We start from the raw sequence: 19109 nt of genomic DNA on the forward strand, positions 1-19109 counted from the left end.
TTGTTGTCACCCTTTCCTGGAGGCGTTGGTTGGAGCTCACATTTTCTAGCTCCGTGTCTCTCGCGGGTTGTAGTCGACCGAACATTGAACTGTAATAGCGAAAGGCTTCCGACGAAGAAACATCAATGGCGCTATCGACGAAGGAGTCGGACATTCAGTTGATGTTGGCCGCCGAAGTCCACCTCGGCACCAAAAACTGCGACTTTCAGATGGAGCGCTATGTCTTCAAGCGCCGCAATGATGGTATGCCCCTACATTCTCTCCACGATTTCTGGATATTTTCACATCTTTTTATTTTATTTCCGTGGTTTCTGATGATAATTAGCTACTTCGTAATAGCATTGCTTACTATTTAGATGTATATGTTCTAGATTTACTCATTTATTGGATTGTTGACGTCCGCTCATTTTTCGTATCCGTGTATTATACTGCATATCTGGATAGTAAATTATCTCTATATATCTTCATTTTATGCATATTGTTTATATTGAATACTGAGTTTTTTTGGTACATATAAAGCGATAGTGCTTGTAGTTGAGACTTTCTATCTAGAGTCACTATGGTATCAGATGAACTACAAGTTCTTTGGTTATACTGAATACTGATATTAATTGAGGAAGAAGAGAAATCAATCTGTCTTACTGAGTTAATAATATTGTTACAATCACCTGCTATTTACTTGGTATCAGGAATTTACATCATTAATCTTGGAAAAACATGGGAAAAACTTCAAATGGCTGCTAGGGTAATTGTTGCAATCCAGAATCCTCAAGATATTGTTGTGCAGTCTGCTAGGCCTTATGGTCAGAGAGCAGTGTTGAAGTTTGCCCAGTACACTGGAGCTCATGCCATTGCTGGTCGTCATACCCCTGGTACTTTTACCAATCAACTTCAGACATCCTACAATGAGCCACGTTTGCTCATTCTTACTGATCCAAGAACTGATCACCAGGTTGGGTCTGATGGCATTGTTAAGCTAATATGCTAAATTGATTGGAAATTGTTTTACTGTGAATCTTAATTCTAAGCACTTTGAATGATTTGCAGCCCATCAAGGAAGCTGCCCTTGGGAATATCCCCACTATTGCTTTTTGTGACACGGATTCTCCAATGAACTATGTTGATATTGGAATCCCTGCCAATAACAAAGGGAAGCACAGCATTGGTGTTCTTTTCTGGCTTTTAGCAAGGATGGTTCTTCAGATGCGTGGAACTATTCCTGCTGGCCACAAGTGGAATGTTATGGTAAGAATCTGAAATGTATTAATTTCCTTACTATTTCCTTGCTTCTACCTTTTAGGTGTATTTTGGGTTAAATAATTGAAGGGTGAAGTGAAGATGATGGATTGACGCAGTTCTTATATTTGGATAATGAATTTTATGATTTGTTATGGTTGGGTTCTTAGTGATGTTAAGAAACGGAGAGGGACAGGAGGACATAGCTTATAATATGATTGTTGTTGTTTCAGAAGTTTAAAGATTGTGTTTTCTAAACTTATATTCTAATCTTTCCTGCTGGCAGGCGGATCTCTTCTTCTACCGGGAGCCTGAAGAGGCCAAGGAAAGTCAAGAAGAGGAAGTGCCAGCTCTCCCAGAATATCCAGAGTATGGTGCCACCCTTGCTGGTGACTGGTCAAGTAGCCAAATTCCTGAGGCACAATGGTCTACAGATGTAGCACCCCCTGTTCCTGCAGCTGCTGGTGAATGGTCTGCTGATGCCGGTTAGTTCCCCTTTATTGTTAATATTATCTCCAAAGATACGTTATATATCACTCTATAGTTCATATGGTTGCCAACTGAAATACTCAACACTATGCTCTAGCAATGTTTCTGGCACATTATTTAAGTGTTGTTTGGATTAGGTTTCTTTTTGGTTGGGATGTTCTACACTGGATTTGTTTCAATTTTCCCCTTGTTACTTGTTGAATCCCTATCATTTATTTATTTAGGTGGCGTTTTGTTGGATACATTTCTACCTTACTATTGGACTTGATACTAATTACCCCTCTTCCCCTCCCCCACTTTTGAACGATGGAATAAAAAAATAACGGAGAGAAAAAGAAAAAATAAAAATGTCATCATCCATGTTTTCAACGTGGAACCTAAAATTCACATATGTTTATATGTATATGTTTGTATTCATTTATTTATATTTATATTTATATTTATTTATTTTGATTCCAATTCTTATTTACAACCAAACAAAGGGATTTCCACCAAACCCTATTACAATTACCAAGTATTTAATTCTAATTACAATTTTGATTTAAATGTTTGAACCAAACGCCTCTTATTTTTCTTCTAATCCTTTCTAATGTACTGTGCATTGGACTGAATTTAGGTGGTGTTGGAGGATGGGATAGTGCAGCTGCCCCTCCACTTCCAGTGCAACTCTCTGGTGAAACAGAAGTTCAAGTTCCTCCGGTTGCGCCTGCAGGCTGGGAGTAGATTTACTGAGTTCTGAAAGAATTTGATACTTTGAACTCCCATTATTTATGAAATTTTTGCTTTGGTGTTAGACAAAAAACAGAAACATTATTGTTTGTTTAAAGATGCTTTCGTATTTATGAAACTTTTGCTTTGGTGTTAGACAAAAACCAGAAACATTGTTGGTTTAAAGGTGCTTTCGTAGTACTATGAAAGTGATGAAAATAGTATAGTGTGAAAATATAGGTGGGGGGAAAAGTCGTAATTTTATAAAGTAATAAGAAATAAATTAACTATCTACTTAAACACAAATGCAATTATCAATTGTAACCCCTAACCTTTCGTTTCGGGATGATATATCATTCTCTACTTAAACACAAACATAAATCTTAAAATTATTTTAGTATAAATAATGTGTCATTTCTATATAATTTGTTTGTTAAAAATAATTTATTTCTCATAATTTTTGTATTCCCAAAAAAGCCACCACTTAGCGTCTCTGGCAAACATCGGAGCAACTAGAGCTCCATTAGAGATGAAACCTTTGTCTCCATTACGCAAGCTAAGCTTCCTCTCAAGTTTCTTGTAGAATTGATAAAGGGGAAATGAACAATTTGGTCCCTCAATTGTTACTAAATTGTCAATGTAGTCTCTCAGTTCTAATTTCAACTAATCGGTCTTCTAATTAATTTAATGTTTGTCAAATATGACCTTCTGGCATTGTTCCGTCGATATTAAATTAATTAATTAATTAGAAGACCAAATTAGTTGAAATTGAAACTAAGAGACTACATTGACAGTTCAGTAACAATTGAGGGACCAAATTGTTCATTTCTCCATTGATAAATGTTATGATTTGTCATGCTAGGAGGTGAACAAATTAAGTAGCTTATGTTTTTGTGAACAAATTAGGTAGCTTATGTGCTTGTGAAAGATATGTGCTTGTGAAAGAATTGGTCTTCTTCTTCTTGGAATGCCAATTCACCTAGTTGTATTTTTTATTTCTTTTTTTTTTTTTTTGTATTAAATCATTCTTTATTTCCACTATTAAATATTTTAGGCATTTGGTTAGAGGAAAGCTAAATAATTGCAGCAAGTATAATTGTTTCACTCCAGAATTGATTTACTAAAGAGACGTGCTCACTGCAAATGAAAAAAGCAAATACATAATTAGTGCTCAATAATTTTATGCACACTAATTAGTGCTCATTGATTTGTGTATTGGTTAACTAATGTGATCCAACAATTATTTGAAGCAGTCAAGCAGAACATATAAACTGTGCTCGACATATTCATGTAAATTGGAGTGAAAAAGATAGAGGCATGGTGTTCAAGAAACTATTCTGCAAATGTTCCAAGGCAATGATTACCTCACAATTTGATGAAGTTGTAAAAGAATTGGCAAAGAAAGACCCTAAAGCAAGCGAGGATTTGCTAAAGTACCCACCCAAGCTATGGTGTAAAGCATTCTTCCGGACCAATATTAAATGTGATGTTGTAGACAATAACATATCGGAAACTTTTAATGGCACTATCTTAAAAGCAAGATCAAAGACTATAGTGCCAATACTTGAAGATATCTGTGTTACCATGCATGATGAAGAGGATTGTTGGAAACGTAGGTCTTTGAATAAGTGGCAAGGAAATTATGGCCATCTCATCTTTATAGAAATTAAACCAAAATGTGTTGGATAGTGTTGGATGGCATATCGACTTTAATGGCGTTGACGGGTTTGAGGTAAAGAAAGGAAAACATCAATTCAAGGTTAAGCTATTGGAGTGGATTGTAGAACATGGGATTTGAGTGCATCCATTGTATACATGTTGTTTGTGCAATATTTGATAGGAAAAAAGATCCAGCTGATTATGTGCATCTTCAATATACTTTCTCTATCTGTTGTAGTCAAAGAGTCAATACCTCGCCACCAGGGTTAGATCTAAAGAGTCAATACCTCACCACTAGAGGTAGATCTTGTGACCCCCCACCACCGGGGCTCAATCCTGTGACTTTCCTTGAAAGAGAGTCACAGAAATGCCAACTAGCAAAGGTTTTTTCTCAAAATGGTCCATCGATTATTGCTCATTCTCAATTTTGCAGTTCAGCTTTCAATTGCATCAAATATGGTTGCTCGACTTTCAAAAACTCACCCAATTTAGTCCTCCGTTAGATATTCCATTTCCTAAGCGTTAAAATGCGGGGTATTTTGGCCCATTCACATATTTTGTGCCTAATACACTTAGTAATAGTCGATGCACCATTTTGAAAAAAAAAAAACTGTTTTATTTATTTCATTTTTGTTTTTAGACTCTATCAAATTAGAAAATCTGTAGATTTATTTTTTGACAGAAAATAGGGACCATATGGGAAAAGAACTCTTTGATTTATTTCATTTTTGTTTTAAACTCTATCAAATTAGAATTTTTGTTTCACAAGGTGCTTGGCTTTAGTGTATACTAATACTAAACTTAGGAGGTGTATTCAATTAAGACTTTTAAAGTGATTGAATTTTAAATGACTTTTGTAGAGTTTTTGTAGACTTTCATAAAATCTTTTAAACTTTCATCAACATCGTAAGGGTCTATAAAAATTAGTAGGAAAAACATTTATAAATTTTTAAAAATTTTTTCATATTAAAAAGTCTACAAAAGTCAGTAAAACTCTAAATTGAATACACCCTTACGAACATTCAATAATTTCTATTAATACATTATTTGTAATTTTCTTACAAAAATATATGTTTATAAATCATAAATAAATTAATGCATTGTAAAAAATAAATATTGATTGTCACAAAAGTAGAGTATATTATACATGAAAATATAATCAATTTTCACTAAATATAACCCAAATATTTCTTGAACTAATGAAACAACTAATGTTGAGTAATATAATTATAAATGTCTAAAATGAACTTGGGCCAAAAGTATAATGTTAAAGTAATTCTAAGGTGGCACAATCTACCCAATCGACCCATTTGATGTCTGTGATGATGAAGTGAAACTTATAGATGATGATGATGGCTCAATAGAACTACCCATATCTCCTCCAATCTTATCCTATTCTTTGTAGCACGCAACATGCAAATTTGATGTGAACTGCAGCAAGAAATTCTGGCTGCTATTGGCAACAAAAAAATTTGCATAAATAATAGAAGAAAAAATTATAAAAGTTTGAAACGTACTGTAAAATTTGATAGAAATTGATGAAAATTTTGTTTGGTTTAAATAAGAGGATAAAAATCTATAGAGAAAATTAAGAAGTTTGGAGTTGGAAGATTGGATTTCATCCATTTATATTAATGAAGGAAAAGTCAACAAAAATCTTGACAAAGTCTATGAAAGTTTATAAGTTTTTGAATGCTAGTAGACTTCTCTATAAAAATCTAAAATGAATACCAATATACTTTTAAAACTTTTAAAAAGTCTGAATCGAATACAGATAGACTTTTAAAGTCTTTAAAAATCTAAATTGAATAACACCAAACTTTGAAAGTCATTAAAAGTTTTTAAAACACTTTAAAAGTCTTGATTGAATACACCCCTTAATATTATAAAAAATTAAATTAAAAAATTTCAATTAAACTTAAAATTGAATTAAAAATAACTTCAATTAAGCTTCATTAATCAAACCAAGCACAATAAAGAATATCATTTTGGATATTTGGCCAATCCTTTTGGATTGGATTAAGAATTTGACTAAAAATAGCAACACCATTTCAAATCCCCGCACACAACATTTTTCTGACAAGTTGACAATTATAGTTATACCCAAATATCAGCTACATGCCTACATAAAGAGAAAAAAAAAAGGTCTATCATCCAACATCTGCAGGGAACACAGCTACACAAGTTACAGCCCAACACCAAAAACTATATAAAAAGAAAAAAGAAAAAGAAATAAAGTTCTCATGCCTACACAACTGTACTATTACTTCTTTTCTTTTTTTTTTTCTTTCTTTCCTTTTTTTTTTTTTTTTTTTTTAAAAAAAAAAAAAAAGAGAAAAAAAAAAAAAAAGAGAAAAAAAAAAAAAAAGAGAAAAAAAAAAAAAAAGAGAAAAAAAAAAAAAAAGAGAAAAAAAAAAAAAAAGAGAAAAAAAAAAAAAAAGAGAAAAAAAAAAAAAAAGAGAAAAAAAAAAAAAAAGAGAAAAAAAAAAAAAAAGAGAAAAAAAAAAAAAAAGAGAAAAAAAAAAAAAAAGAGAAAAAAAAAAAAAAAGAGAAAAAAAAAAAAAAAGAGAAAAAAAAAAAAAAAGAGAAAAAAAAAAAAAAAGAGAAAAAAAAAAAAAAAGAGAAAAAAAAAAAAAAAGAGAAAAAAAAAAAAAAAGAGAAAAAAAAAAAAAAAGAGAAAAAAAAAAAAAAAGAGAAAAAAAAAAAAAAAGAGAAAAAAAAAAAAAAAGAGAAAAAAAAAAAAAAAGAGAAAAAAAAAAAAAAAGAGAAAAAAAAAAAAAAAGAGAAAAAAAAAAAAAAAGAGAAAAAAAAAAAAAAAGAGAAAAAAAAAAAAAAAGAGAAAAAAAAAAAAAAAGAGAAAAAAAAAAAAAAAGAGAAAAAAAAAAAAAAAGAGAAAAAAAAAAAAAAAGAGAAAAAAAAAAAAAAAGAGAAAAAAAAAAAAAAAGAGAAAAAAAAAAAAAAAGAGAAAAAAAAAAAAAAAGAGAAAAAAAAAAAAAAAGAGAAAAAAAAAAAAAAAGAGAAAAAAAAAAAAAAAGAGAAAAAAAAAAAAAAAGAGAAAAAAAAAAAAAAAGAGAAAAAAAAAAAAAAAGAGAAAAAAAAAAAAAAAGAGAAAAAAAAAAAAAAAGAGAAAAAAAAAAAAAAAGAGAAAAAAAAAAAAAAAGAGAAAAAAAAAAAAAAAGAGAAAAAAAAAAAAAAAGAGAAAAAAAAAAAAAAAGAGAAAAAAAAAAAAAAAGAGAAAAAAAAAAAAAAAGAGAAAAAAAAAAAAAAAGAGAAAAAAAAAAAAAAAGAGAAAAAAAAAAAAAAAGAGAAAAAAAAAAAAAAAGAGAAAAAAAAAAAAAAAGAGAAAAAAAAAAGGTCTATCAGCCAACATCTGCAGGGAACACAGCTACACAAGTTACAGCCCAACACCAAACACTATATAAAAAGAAAAAAGAAAAAGAAATAAAGTTCTCATGCCTACACAACTGTACTATTACTTCTTTTCTTTTTTTTTTTCTTTCTTTCCTTTTTTTTTTTTTTTGCTTTTTCTTAAAAAGAAAAAAAAAAAGAAAATAAAAGACATTAGATTCTCAATGATAAGTCAGGTAGAACCCATGGCTCCAAAACCACCAACTAATTCGCCTCTTCCCACTGCAAATTGCAGCATATAGAAATGCACTAGTCTTCATTCTTGTAGAACCCGGCTCCCAATTCAAAATAGAGCTTGCAGAAATAGTCGAGGTCAATATACAGGAGATTAGTCCGCTAGCATAATCAGTAGACACTTTTCCGTTAGACATGCTTGCTGCTCATGAGCTTCGTTCGTTCGTTCGTTTGATTCGTTCTCCAGCCACACTCACGCTGTTGATTCCAGACTCAGCCTGCTACAGACCAATCACAGAAACAAACCAGCAAAGAAAGTATAAAAATAACAATAGCATATTTCAAATCGTAAAATGCAAGGTCGTGAAGAACACGTGCCTTATTGCCGGCTCCTGCAAAGGTTCTGGACTTGCCCCGTCTCTTGATGCTTCGATTACCCTTTTGAGAGCATTATTTGGCTACACAGCAGAAAAGAACAAGGAATACTTAAGTTTGATACTGAGAAAGAAAACCATGGTGGTGGTACGTGTTCCTTAACAAGCCTGACCAGATAACTAACTATGCATGCAATATCTATCTCTCATTGTTAGCAAGATGATTAATCATGCATGAAGTTGTTAGTGATTTTACGAGTAAAATAAAATAATCAGAGTTATGAAATCGTAAAAGATCAAGTCATGAAATCTTGAACATGAGCAAGAATTTCATCAGTGAAGTAGCTTTCAAAACTTGCGACCTTCCAAAACAATGAGACATTTTTCATCTTCCGTAAAATAACATACTTAAAACCGGAAGAATTAACCAATGCACCCTGCTCTTGTATTTTGCAAGACCTGCATGAGGTTTGACATGCTTACAAATTTAAGAACCCAACTTCATGAATATTCTGAATAATATCAACAACATTCCAGCTCTTCAGTAGTCAGAATGATCCTAACAAAAAGAAGATGTAAATGAAGACTGAAAGAGAAAGTGCATAATCAATGATAATATTTCGGTTAGTAAATATAGGAATGAAAATGCATCAGTGAAATGGAAGAGCAACTTTTGTACTCCACCTGCGATTTGTCAGGCAAGCCACTTCCCAGTACATTGCTTGCACTTAGGCATCCATCCCCTAGCCGTGAAATTTGCTCCCCCAAGCTTACATTACCCTGCAAGGGCCCTTTGTTACTCGCTATCTTCCAGAATTTTTAAGACTCACCCTAACTCACAAACTAGGAACTCACCTCGCAAGAGAGGTGGATTTTGGAACTCGACACAAGTACACTTTCAGCACATTCCCATTGTTCATTTACACTGCCAGGCACACAACTTGCTACATCACCAGTACTCAAATGCTCGACTTTTGACTCCTTGCATATGCCTGTTGTTGGAGATAATCCAGCAGATGCAGGAGATGCAGACCCAATCCGCTGTGGACTAACAGAGGTCCGCTTCCCAAGTCTGTTGGAATTCGCATCAACTGTTTCATTTTCATGCTTCCTCTTTGGATGCCTGTCTTCAGGAGACTTGCAGCATTTGGCATCTTTCTCAGGAGTAGTAGTGCACTGAGTCGGATTCCTAGACAGCCGCTGTCTCTTATATCCCTCAGGAAAGACATAACCAGGAATTTGCTTTCTACGTACATGAGAGACATATATATCCATCCCTGGTCTCCAATAAGAATACATGCTTACGTCTTGTTTAAACTCATCAACAGTTCCACGAATATCAAACTGCTGTCCTTCTTGCACTTGCACTCCTTGCTTCCTCTGCAAGCCCATGAAAAATGCGCAATGCGGGCATGGCTTAGATGTGTCCACAAATTCATTTGGGTAAGGATGGCATTGCAGCATTCCATTTGTGTCACGCTCTATCTGCAAAAACACGAAATGCACACATAAACTTCAATCCTGGGAAAAGGGTCCTATGTGAAGGATATCAAAGAGGTAAAGAACAAATACAACAGCCTCAAAGCATCTTGCACTAGTATTCTCATGAACATGTTGGAATTTATTAGAACATCTTTTCCACCTTAAGTGTAAGTTGTCTAAGCCGTGATTCAACCCATCCTTTCCAAGCCAGCAAATCATAATTATCTGCTGCAACAATGTCAACCTGAAGATAGTTTTTGTACACCTCAAAGAAAAGATAAGGCTCAAAAAGGGCACCCCATTGTGCCTTGTTCAACTCGATCTCCTAGTTATACAAATAAACAAGAAAACAGAACCACCAATCAAAATGAGCAGCCAGAAGAAAGGCATAAAAGTTGAATCAAACTTCTGTCTTACACTCTTACCTCACAAATCTTGTTACCAAATTGGAACTGGTCCATCATAACACGAAGAGTACTTGGTGAAACATTGTAACTAGAATTCATGCAAGGGTACGCAGGAGTAATTATTGGCATATGATGAGTTCGATCTTTGGGATTCTTGCGAGGATCCCAAACTAGAAACCCAAGGTCAGCCTCCTCTATAGGGCATAACATCACAGGATTTGGCCAGCGCCATTGTGTATAGACTCTAAAGAACCGTGAAACCAGCATACTAGGTATTGCATTGGGATAAAACTGGCAAACACGGGCAACCAAAAGGGCCCAATTTACACCACCAAGAAATCCAGTGACCTAACCAAGAGCCAGTAGAAAAAGAAAAAGTAAAAAATAAAAAAGTAAAAATAAAAAAGGTATATCATGGAAAATACCATTATTATACAGAAACTGGATTAGAAGTGGAGAGTTCAACTTACATTTGAATAGACGCCACGCCTTTTTGCCCAAAATTTCAAACATTTAAGTGTTGTTCGGAAGTGCTACAAATAGTATAAAGAATGAATAACATTGAAAACAATGATACTTGGATCAGTTGGATGACTTGTTGGGGTTAGAGCCTGTGCTTACCTCGGCATTTGGAACAAGTTTCAGAATTTGATCAGCAACCCTGCACCCATTGAGGCTTCGAACTGTTGCTTCATCAACATTGTACAGCACAGAGCGTTCAGAGATGTCAAAATCCTGTTGACAATTTGAAATTATAAAAGGGTACTGGCATTCAATTTACATTTGCAGTACTTTTACATTGAGAATCCTGTTGACAAATTGACAGTACAAAGTACATTGATATTCATTTATCCCATGGGTTTTTTCTTTTATTTTTCTTTTTCAATTTTATCCAGAGTTAATAATTCAAATAGCATTGCTCTAATGTGATCACCAAGAAGGAACTTGAAAGTGTGAAAAAAAATCTATAATCCACCTCATTGGCAATGTTGAGATAAAATAAACTGTGCAAAACATGGGCAAAAGACTTAATATGAAGATACATTCAACTCAAGAGCAATAATCATAGCCTTTGCTCCACCACATAACACACTTTTATCCTACATAAACTTATAAAGGCTACTTCACCATAATGCAACCCCAATGAAATGATGAATATATATTTTCATATTAAGATAATCAATGCAAAACTCATATTTTATACCTAAGAATTTTTCAACACTCTAACACATGACACCTTATGTAGTATCAAAATCTATTATCCAAACATCTTTACAATCATGTTTATGTAGAACATTTTGATCTGACATTGGATAAGGTAATTAGAAAGTTTAAGTAAATGGAATGTTTAAGGAACTAAACATCAACACATGTGTTCAAACTTACTTCTGGGACGACTAGTAGAGAGATACTTGCATAAAGAAGGTCAATTGATATCCCTTGAAATTTGAATTTCATAACAGGGACATGAGCATCAGGAACAGGTTGAAGTTCACTAACTTCTTCCATTTCAACTAAAATATCACGCAGAATAATGAAAAAATCTTCCTGCAGAGAGAACGGATACAGAAGTGAACTCTTTAAACAGCAATAGAACTAACGATAGTGAACTAAAGGTATTTTATCCACAACTTGATACTCACATCTCGATTAATATAAGATGGCCCAATGCACAATGTGTCAATGTCAGCTCCCGGCCCATGAACCTACAAGAAATATCACTTGTGGACACATTATGTGCTAAGGGAAAACTTCAAGTTATTACCATAGGAACCAATTAAATTTGATAACTAGGAATAACTACAGTTTTATTTAGCATAGACAGAAATTTCAGTAGGTTATGGTCTGGATTTTGTAACATTATATTCTTTCTAACATCTGAAGACACTTCCGGTTTCCCCTTTCAGATAGGCACAAAGTGTCGTATTTATAGTTTAAAAATTAAAATCCAAGTACCAAATAAAATATAATAGTTACAGTTTTGATATGCAGACACCTCGTAATCATTCCTTCCCTGCCGTATTTTGCACAAAGTTTTTAGCTACCGTATCAAGAACCTATAGCCTAACTGTTAAGTCATTTGACAGGCTAGAAATGTTACATAGCATGGGTTGGAGTATCAAAAGCCACTAATCCCACTATAGAAGGATTCACCATCTAAAATGCACTCAATTCACGCATTTGCTTCAGAACAGAAGATTCGTCCAATACTGCTCATGATCAAAGCCAGAATTAATTAAATAATTCTTAGAAATCATGCTATTACTAATGTATTTCCCACAGTAAACATCCAAATTCATTCCTAAACTACATTAATGTTACCTCTTATCCAACATCATAGCTACAAACAAAGATATTAGTATCTAGATTCCCAACGAAAAAAGATCTTAATCGCAATGACTAAGCTAACTGTTCAAATTTTGTCAGAGACTAGCAAACCTAATGCTTTTTAACATCACAACAATCACCACTTCAAATCAGAATACTGTTGATGGCCACTATAAAATTCATAAAAAGCTCCACCCAGTCATTATTCTCATTAAATCATAATGGTTCATTCCCAAAACCCACTTCCCTCTAGTGTGGGAGGGACTACAAAAGAATTACCAAAAATATATTTCAGGGCATCTCTAACTAATTCAAATTTCAAAATAAACAATGGCATATTGGCATCCACAGTAAGTGTGTCAATTATTTTTTTGTTTGTAGTCTTTTTTATTTCCATTGCCTCATCCAGAATAGTGCATTATTAACAGGATCTCCTTTCTATTCCTGATGTCAAAAAATTGTGCTCAATAAATTAGCGTTACACTAGATGCTGCTTGAATATAGCTAAATGTTTTATGTATAGAGAACTCCGCTTAAACTTCTGGTTCATTCAGTCTGCTATACTAATTACACAAAACTTGTGAATTCAGAGGACACATGGTTCATGGTTACCTCACTCTCAACAATTTTCTTATTTCAGCAAGGTTTTATTTAAGCCTGCACCTTCAGTAAGGTTTTTTATATTTAGCTACCCTCTATTTAGCTAGCTGTAGTTGATTTACACCTGCATCTACAGTTAGGTTTATTCAGCTTCCCTCTATTAACTGCACAAAATTTACGAACATAGAACATTGTGGTTCATCCATTCATGTTTGCCTTAACGTTTTCCTTTTTAGCTATTTTATCATCATTGTCAAACATTCATAAGATAAGGAAGAAAATTTTCAGCAAGGATGGTATGCTATTAAGAAATTTTATGTAAATGTTACTGATTAAAGAATATTATTGAGTAACATGCAAAACAGTTTTTCAAGCCATCACAAGACTAAAATCAGCAAGGTATTAAAATAGTATAGTCTTTTGGCAGTTATTATCCTCCTTGCAGTTTATGATTTTACAACATGCTGCTTTGCACTATCATAGGGAAGTTTTTGGTCTAGAGGTAAGAAATGGCTAGATACTACAAGTGAGTTTTCTTAAGTATCTAAAAATCACTGCAATGAAAAACCTATGAATTAAATACAAATGAGATAGACAATTTTCAAATGTTTAATAAGAAGCAAATATGTAGAACCTTGAGATATTACATCTAATGTCCTCCTAAATTCTAATGTAACATAAAATAACTGAAAATTTTACTTACCCCTAACTGGTAGGAGCCAAAAGTCAATATAACAGCATTTGCATCTTCCACCATTTGATCTGAGTAACCTCTCTGACGGGTCAATTTCTTCACCCAGAGCTTCACAATCTAAATCACAATTGACAGTATTAATGCCAATCACATATTCAAAGCAAATTAATTATTAAGTATATAATATAATATTTTATCTAATTATATTTTAAATAATTTATTATTTATATAATAATATAATTTTAATTTAAAAAAAGAAAGTTTTATAGACATATTAAACCTATCCCACATAGCCTAGTTTAAGGAAATGGAGCATGGGGCTCCCCTATAAAGGGGGAGTCTCATGCTCACTTTTGAAGCTGTGCAGATTCCGCACGGCATGATATTCTCCCACATTTGGTAGTTAGATCACTTTCCCTTTGGGAGAGATGCTACTTACTTTAGTAAGCATTGAAGGGTATTTTCGGAATAAAATGGCATTTTGACAAGACGCTACAATTTGTAGTGCTTTTAAACTTGGCAGATTTTTCCCAAATAAGCTGTTTTGACCAGGTCAACCCACTAAAGCAGTCAAATCTGCTAAAGTCTGGTCAAAACACCATTTACCAAGCAAGGCCAAATTCAATTGATTAGATAGTTAAACGCATAGCACTGTAAACCTAATTCTTTATGTCTAATTTTTCAATGTGGGACATACTTCAACAAAAAATGTTTCCAAAGTAACGAACTAATATTTTCAACAACAAAAAACAAAAACAAAACAAAAAAAAAAACAAAAACAAAAAAGACAAACACACAAGGGAAAGATTCACCTTTTGCCCTTTTGGTCTCAATTCTATACAAGAGAGAGTCCACAACTATATGTTGAAAGCTAGATTCAAGCCTGCATGAATAGTCTCATAAGCTAATCTCAATGATCTCCTATTTCCTTGCCTCAAGACAACAAGTTTGTCAATGCATCATGTCTATCTTAGTCTCATCTAGGAACCCAAGCAGCTCCTCTATTTCCCTTACTACTCCACGTTACTTTTGCATATAGAATGAGAGTCAACTCTTGCATATACATACATACTACAAATATGTTTGTGTGTATGTGTGTGTGTGTGTGTATAATTATATATACACACACAAATGGAGTATGTGGGAAGTCCAAGAATACTACGGCTTTGGCAACTAGAGCTTTAAATATTCTCAATATCTACATTTCCTTTAAATCTTATTTTTCTTTACCTCTATGATGCATTTAATGTTTCAAGCACTTCTTCTTCCCTTAGATTTCTATTTAAACTAGATCTTTACGGTTGAAAGGCAGGTTATGTATTATTTGAGTCCTATTGGAAGTTGTTCTCTTGTTAAGAAATTTCTTTAAGTTGCTTTGGTTTCTCTCGTTAAAGATTGTCTTGTATCAGTTGGTATCAAAACCGTTAAGTTCCTAGAATCCTAGGCCATGAACAAGACAGTGATTTCCATCCTCTCTATAGATTAGACCCAAAATGGCACGAAACATAAATAACCACAAGAGTAACAACCAACCCATTCATTGGCAATGACTATGGAATGGATTGCCTTCAGGCAACTTTTCAAACATATAGAGGGATCGTTAACTACAGGTTTCAAGAAATTTGTAGCATTCTTGCCATCATAAGACTAAGGCTTGATGGTAGTGGATTGGCATCAACCATCAACCTTGGGAAGACCCAGCAACATAATCATCCCATGCAGAGGTAATACTGTCTGAAGATTGAGTCACCAACCTTCAACGGCTATCTAGACATGGAGGCCTTCTTGATATGGTGTTCCAAAGTTGAAGATAACCTTGATATGTTAGAGGTTCCCGATATGTGGAAGGAACTCAGTGATGAAGCTTGCAAGCTAAGGGTCGTTAACTTACTAGTAGCTAGAGAACATACTATGGTGCCTAAACATGTACCCCATGAGTTTCAAGTTATATTGAAAGAATTTTGGGAAGTACTACCTGACGATTTTCCAGATGGTTTATTGCCCTTACGGATTCAACATCTAGTAGATTTTATCCCAAGGTCTAGTTTACCAAATTGCTCATATTACTACACAAGTCCGCCAAAACATAAAGCTCTAAAAGAAAAAATAGAGCTACTGCAGAAGCGGTTCATCATTGCAGGGCAACCATTTTCCTTGTCTTAACCAAAGGAGCTGATTTTTCTTGGTTTTGTCATGAGTAGTGAGGCATGCAAGCTAGTGAGACTAAGTGGAGTAAACAAGACACAGCTAGCTTCAACATACTCAAGGTGTTGTGTTCTTCATTGAATGCGATGCTACTGGAATGGGCATTGTCACTATATTTTCTCATGAACAACATCTTACTACTTTCTACAAGGAAAAGCTGAGTCCTCTTTCTTCTCCCACAACTCTCTCTCCCAAAGAGCTAAAAGCCCTTTGTTTCTCCCTCTTACCATTACTTGTATTTTCATCATCCTCTATGCAAGGCCATCAAAGCGAGTGAAGCAATTTTTCATTTCAGATCCAATGGTGTATTTTTTTTATTCAATGTCAATGGCATTGTATCACATGAGATTATTCCAAAACTGTATACATATTCTATTTTCCATATAAAAATTGCATGTCCAACATAGTTTAAGAAAAAAGGGTTCCTCACAGATCTAAATGTGAGAAAATTTGAATTTGATGTTTTATAGTCATATAAGTCATATACTGATATACTGTCTTGCAATAGCTGGTTTTTGTTGATTCAATTGAAAGGGTGATAGTTTTTTTCCCATACTGTCAAGCCAAATAGGACTAAGCTCAAGCATCTCGTTTATCACACTAGTTTGTTGATGATTTTTGCCTAGAAAGCACATATAAAACCTAACAAAACAGATTCTATCCTCATAGCCGACTAAACCTGCTCTTTGCACAAAACTTTCACAATAACAAATTAAGATGAAAAGCCTTCCACCTTGCTTTAGTACTACCATCTTAAAACTCACTGCATTTTGAGACATATAGGGCAGGCATTCCTCCAACACAAACTAATTGGAAAGCCAAATGTTTAACAAAATTACACTCCTCTTCATAAAGTTTTGTAGAAATGTGCACAAGATATACTGCAATGAGAACAATGAAAGAGATAAAAATATAATTACTGCCACTAACCATTGAACCTAAACACAGTACCTGATCAAGCTGGCGCAGCACCTGCTCTCTCTTAGCAGTTTCTTCATCACTCTCGTACAACCCTGAATCCCTCAAGAACTTCAAATCAAAATTCAACACAAAATTAATTCCAATTCAAGCCCCAACTAGATAATGAAAACAAATGCCATCTAATTTAATTTTCTTCATCTTATTAAAAAAAAAAAAAACTTTGTTAAATTTCGTTAAACCAGTGAACAAAAAATTAAGTTGATAAACCAAAAATACCACCTTTTCGAGTGCTGCGCTTCTCTGAAGATCTGCCTCGGAGGGCCCAGCCAGAGACAAAGGCATTGTAACTCCGTATTTCTTCGGCGGCGGCGCCTCCGTTGACGTCGGTGAAGTCTCAGCTGCGCTCTCAGAACCCACCGTCATAGCAATTTCTACTCTTTTTTTGTGAACAAAGAAAGGAAAAGTTCACAAACTGCTAACAAATCAGGAAATCTGAAGCAACCCAGAAGTTAAATTTCGGAGATCTTGACCTCCATTAATTGCCGAACCAGAAGAAGAATGAAGAAGATACTTTTTTTTGGGGGGTTTATTTTTCTGGAGTATATATCAAACGAAACCCTAATCTACATGTATGTACATACAAAGGAAGAAAGATTCTTGTATGTAGATATAGAAAGAGGAAGAGAGAGAGAGATCTGAGATGATGAAGAAAGCGGGGTCAATGAAAACCGGTTTGGGGTTTTTCCAGAGTGGGTAATTGGGTTTGGGTTTGGGTGGAATTTGGAGAATATGAGTCAAAAGGTCAGTTTATTTAAATATTAATTATTACAGAAATGCATTTATTATTTTATTTTTTCCATTTCAATCCTCCACTATCCACACCTTTTTGCATCCAGCTGTTTCTTGTATTAAATATAAATAGATTTTTGTTAAATACAGTATAGAGTGTAGATCATTTTTTAGATTGATGTTACATTTGTTTCTAAATAAAAATGTGAGCAAATTGTCATTTTGGTCCGATTATAAGAGTTCCATTAATTGTAATTCACGACTTTAAAAACTGTTAATTTTGTAGCTTAATTATTCAATTTTAATTAAAATTGATAAAAATTGAATAGTTAAGGTACGAAATTAACAGTTTTGAAAGTCGTGGATTGCAATTAACAAAACTCCTATAGTCAGTGGACCAAAATGGCAATTTGCTCTAAAAATGTCAACCCCATTAGCTCTCCCAAATAAGAGATCATGAGTTCCAGTGAAGACAATATTGACTCTCTGTGCTTCAATAAATTGAGAAAATAGATATGAACAGATACTACATTGTAATAGAGCCAATAGTACTCAAAAAAAAATAAAAATGTTGACGGTTTGAAGCATGTTATGTGTTTTTTGGTCTACCATGTCTAATTGACAATATTTACACTTCAATTTTTATTTTTTTTTACTTTGAGTTGATGTGGCTTTTTTTATTATTAATTTAAGAAAAAAATGACGGTTTTAGTCCATGAATTATTACCATATACAAAAGTTTATGTTTAGTTATGTTAAAACTGACAGTTTTAATACATTACTTATAGAGTTATAGATTTTGTTAACATTAACAATTTATTTTGGATTTCCAATTTCTTAAAGGACATATTGGTTATTTTGTAAAATTTTCTCAAATTTCGTCCATGAATATTCATATATACGTTATTCTTAACGCAAAATCCTTACTAAATGCTCCCTCTGTCCCATTTTACCTGTCCTATTTACTATTCATTGGTCAAACCAACCCTGTCTTCATTGCCTATTTTCATTAGTAATTTTTTATTATTTTTAAATTTAATTTTTTGTGTTTAATAGTAATTTTAATGTAGTTTCACCAGGTTTATGGGTTTGACCAAGTGTTGTGTGGAAGGAATGTTGCATGATATTTGTAACGGAAATGTTCATTATAATATATTTAAATATATATTCATTGTCAACTAGGTAGTTATGACATACTGCTAGGTGTCACTCATGACTTACGAGTTATTTAATAATGAGTTATTAAATATTACTTATTGCTAGTTTGACTATGAACCTAGAAAGTCACACCTTAATGGTTCGTGGTAATGCTGAGAACTTTAAAAGAAATCAATAAAGGGTTATCAACATTGAATTAATACATTAATAACTGATTAATAAATTAATTCAATATTGGGTAGTTTTGGGCTTTTAAAGGCTAGCACCTTTGGGCCCAAACCAGACTATATAAATATAAGTTTTACCCTATTTCTTAAGGCATACAAGTGAAAAAGAGATTTGTCAGAAAAGAGTTTTCACGTAAAATTTCTGGGAGTTCTCGCATGCTTGGCCGGTGGACAGACTAGAGGTCGTACAATTGGATGGTTTTGGATTTGCATATGTCAAAGCATGCTTCAAGGGTAAAATATTCTAAAC

At 33.2% G+C, this 19109-nt stretch overlaps 2 protein-coding genes across 5 annotated transcripts; one reads left to right on the forward strand and one right to left on the reverse strand.

Annotated features, from left to right (window-relative positions):
• LOC116021567 (40S ribosomal protein SA-like) lies at positions 1-2614 on the forward strand. The gene is made up of 5 exons (XM_031261999.1): positions 1-243; positions 690-952; positions 1048-1245; positions 1523-1721; positions 2342-2614. Exons 1-5 carry the CDS (start codon positions 126-128, stop codon positions 2446-2448), a joined length of 885 nt encoding a protein of 294 aa, XP_031117859.1. The 5' UTR covers positions 1-125; the 3' UTR covers positions 2449-2614.
• Positions 2615-7568: 4954 nt separating this feature from the next.
• On the reverse strand, positions 7569-17454 carry LOC116023333 (nuclear poly(A) polymerase 2-like). Of its 4 annotated transcripts, none has more exons than XM_031264328.1 (13): positions 16965-17454; positions 16716-16793; positions 13569-13676; positions 11581-11643; positions 11324-11485; positions 10559-10672; positions 10408-10470; positions 9956-10285; positions 9691-9855; positions 8904-9533; positions 8733-8828; positions 8053-8132; positions 7569-7952 (listed from the first exon to the last, which is right to left on the reverse strand). In XM_031264328.1, the coding sequence occupies exons 1-13, from the start codon at positions 17106-17108 to the stop codon at positions 7928-7930; spliced, it is 2058 nt and encodes a 685-aa protein (XP_031120188.1). In that variant the 5' UTR covers positions 17109-17454; the 3' UTR covers positions 7569-7927. The 4 variants fall into 4 exon arrangements, 2 of the variants coding, with proteins under 2 accessions (XP_031120188.1, XP_031120187.1); XR_004099413.1 differs by lacking the exon at positions 7569-7952 and adding an exon at positions 8532-8607 and having other exon boundaries at positions 8014-8132; XR_004099412.1 differs by lacking the exon at positions 7569-7952 and adding an exon at positions 8457-8607 and having other exon boundaries at positions 8043-8132.
• Positions 17455-19109: the final 1655 nt, after the last annotated feature.

This window comes from Ipomoea triloba, chromosome 6, assembly GCF_003576645.1.
Source record: "Ipomoea triloba cultivar NCNSP0323 chromosome 6, ASM357664v1".
Taxonomy (NCBI): domain Eukaryota; kingdom Viridiplantae; phylum Streptophyta; class Magnoliopsida; order Solanales; family Convolvulaceae; genus Ipomoea; species Ipomoea triloba.

Coding starts and splice junctions, on each gene's coding strand:
- LOC116023333 (XM_031264327.1), bottom strand. CDS start 17,108: ATGACGGTGGGTTCTGAGAGCGCAGCTGAGACTTCACCGACGTCAACG. Junction 11,644..13,568: donor TTGGCTCCTACCAGTTAGGG/GTAAGTAAAATT, acceptor TATTTCTTGTAG/GTTCATGGGCCGGGAGCTGA. Junction 10,673..11,323: donor CTCTACTAGTCGTCCCAGAA/GTAAGTTTGAAC, acceptor AATTGTCAACAG/GATTTTGACATCTCTGAACG.
- LOC116021567 (XM_031261999.1), top strand. CDS start 126: ATGGCGCTATCGACGAAGGAGTCGGACATTCAGTTGATGTTGGCCGCC. Junction 953..1,047: donor ATCCAAGAACTGATCACCAG/GTTGGGTCTGAT, acceptor AATGATTTGCAG/CCCATCAAGGAAGCTGCCCT. Junction 1,722..2,341: donor TGAATGGTCTGCTGATGCCG/GTTAGTTCCCCT, acceptor GACTGAATTTAG/GTGGTGTTGGAGGATGGGAT.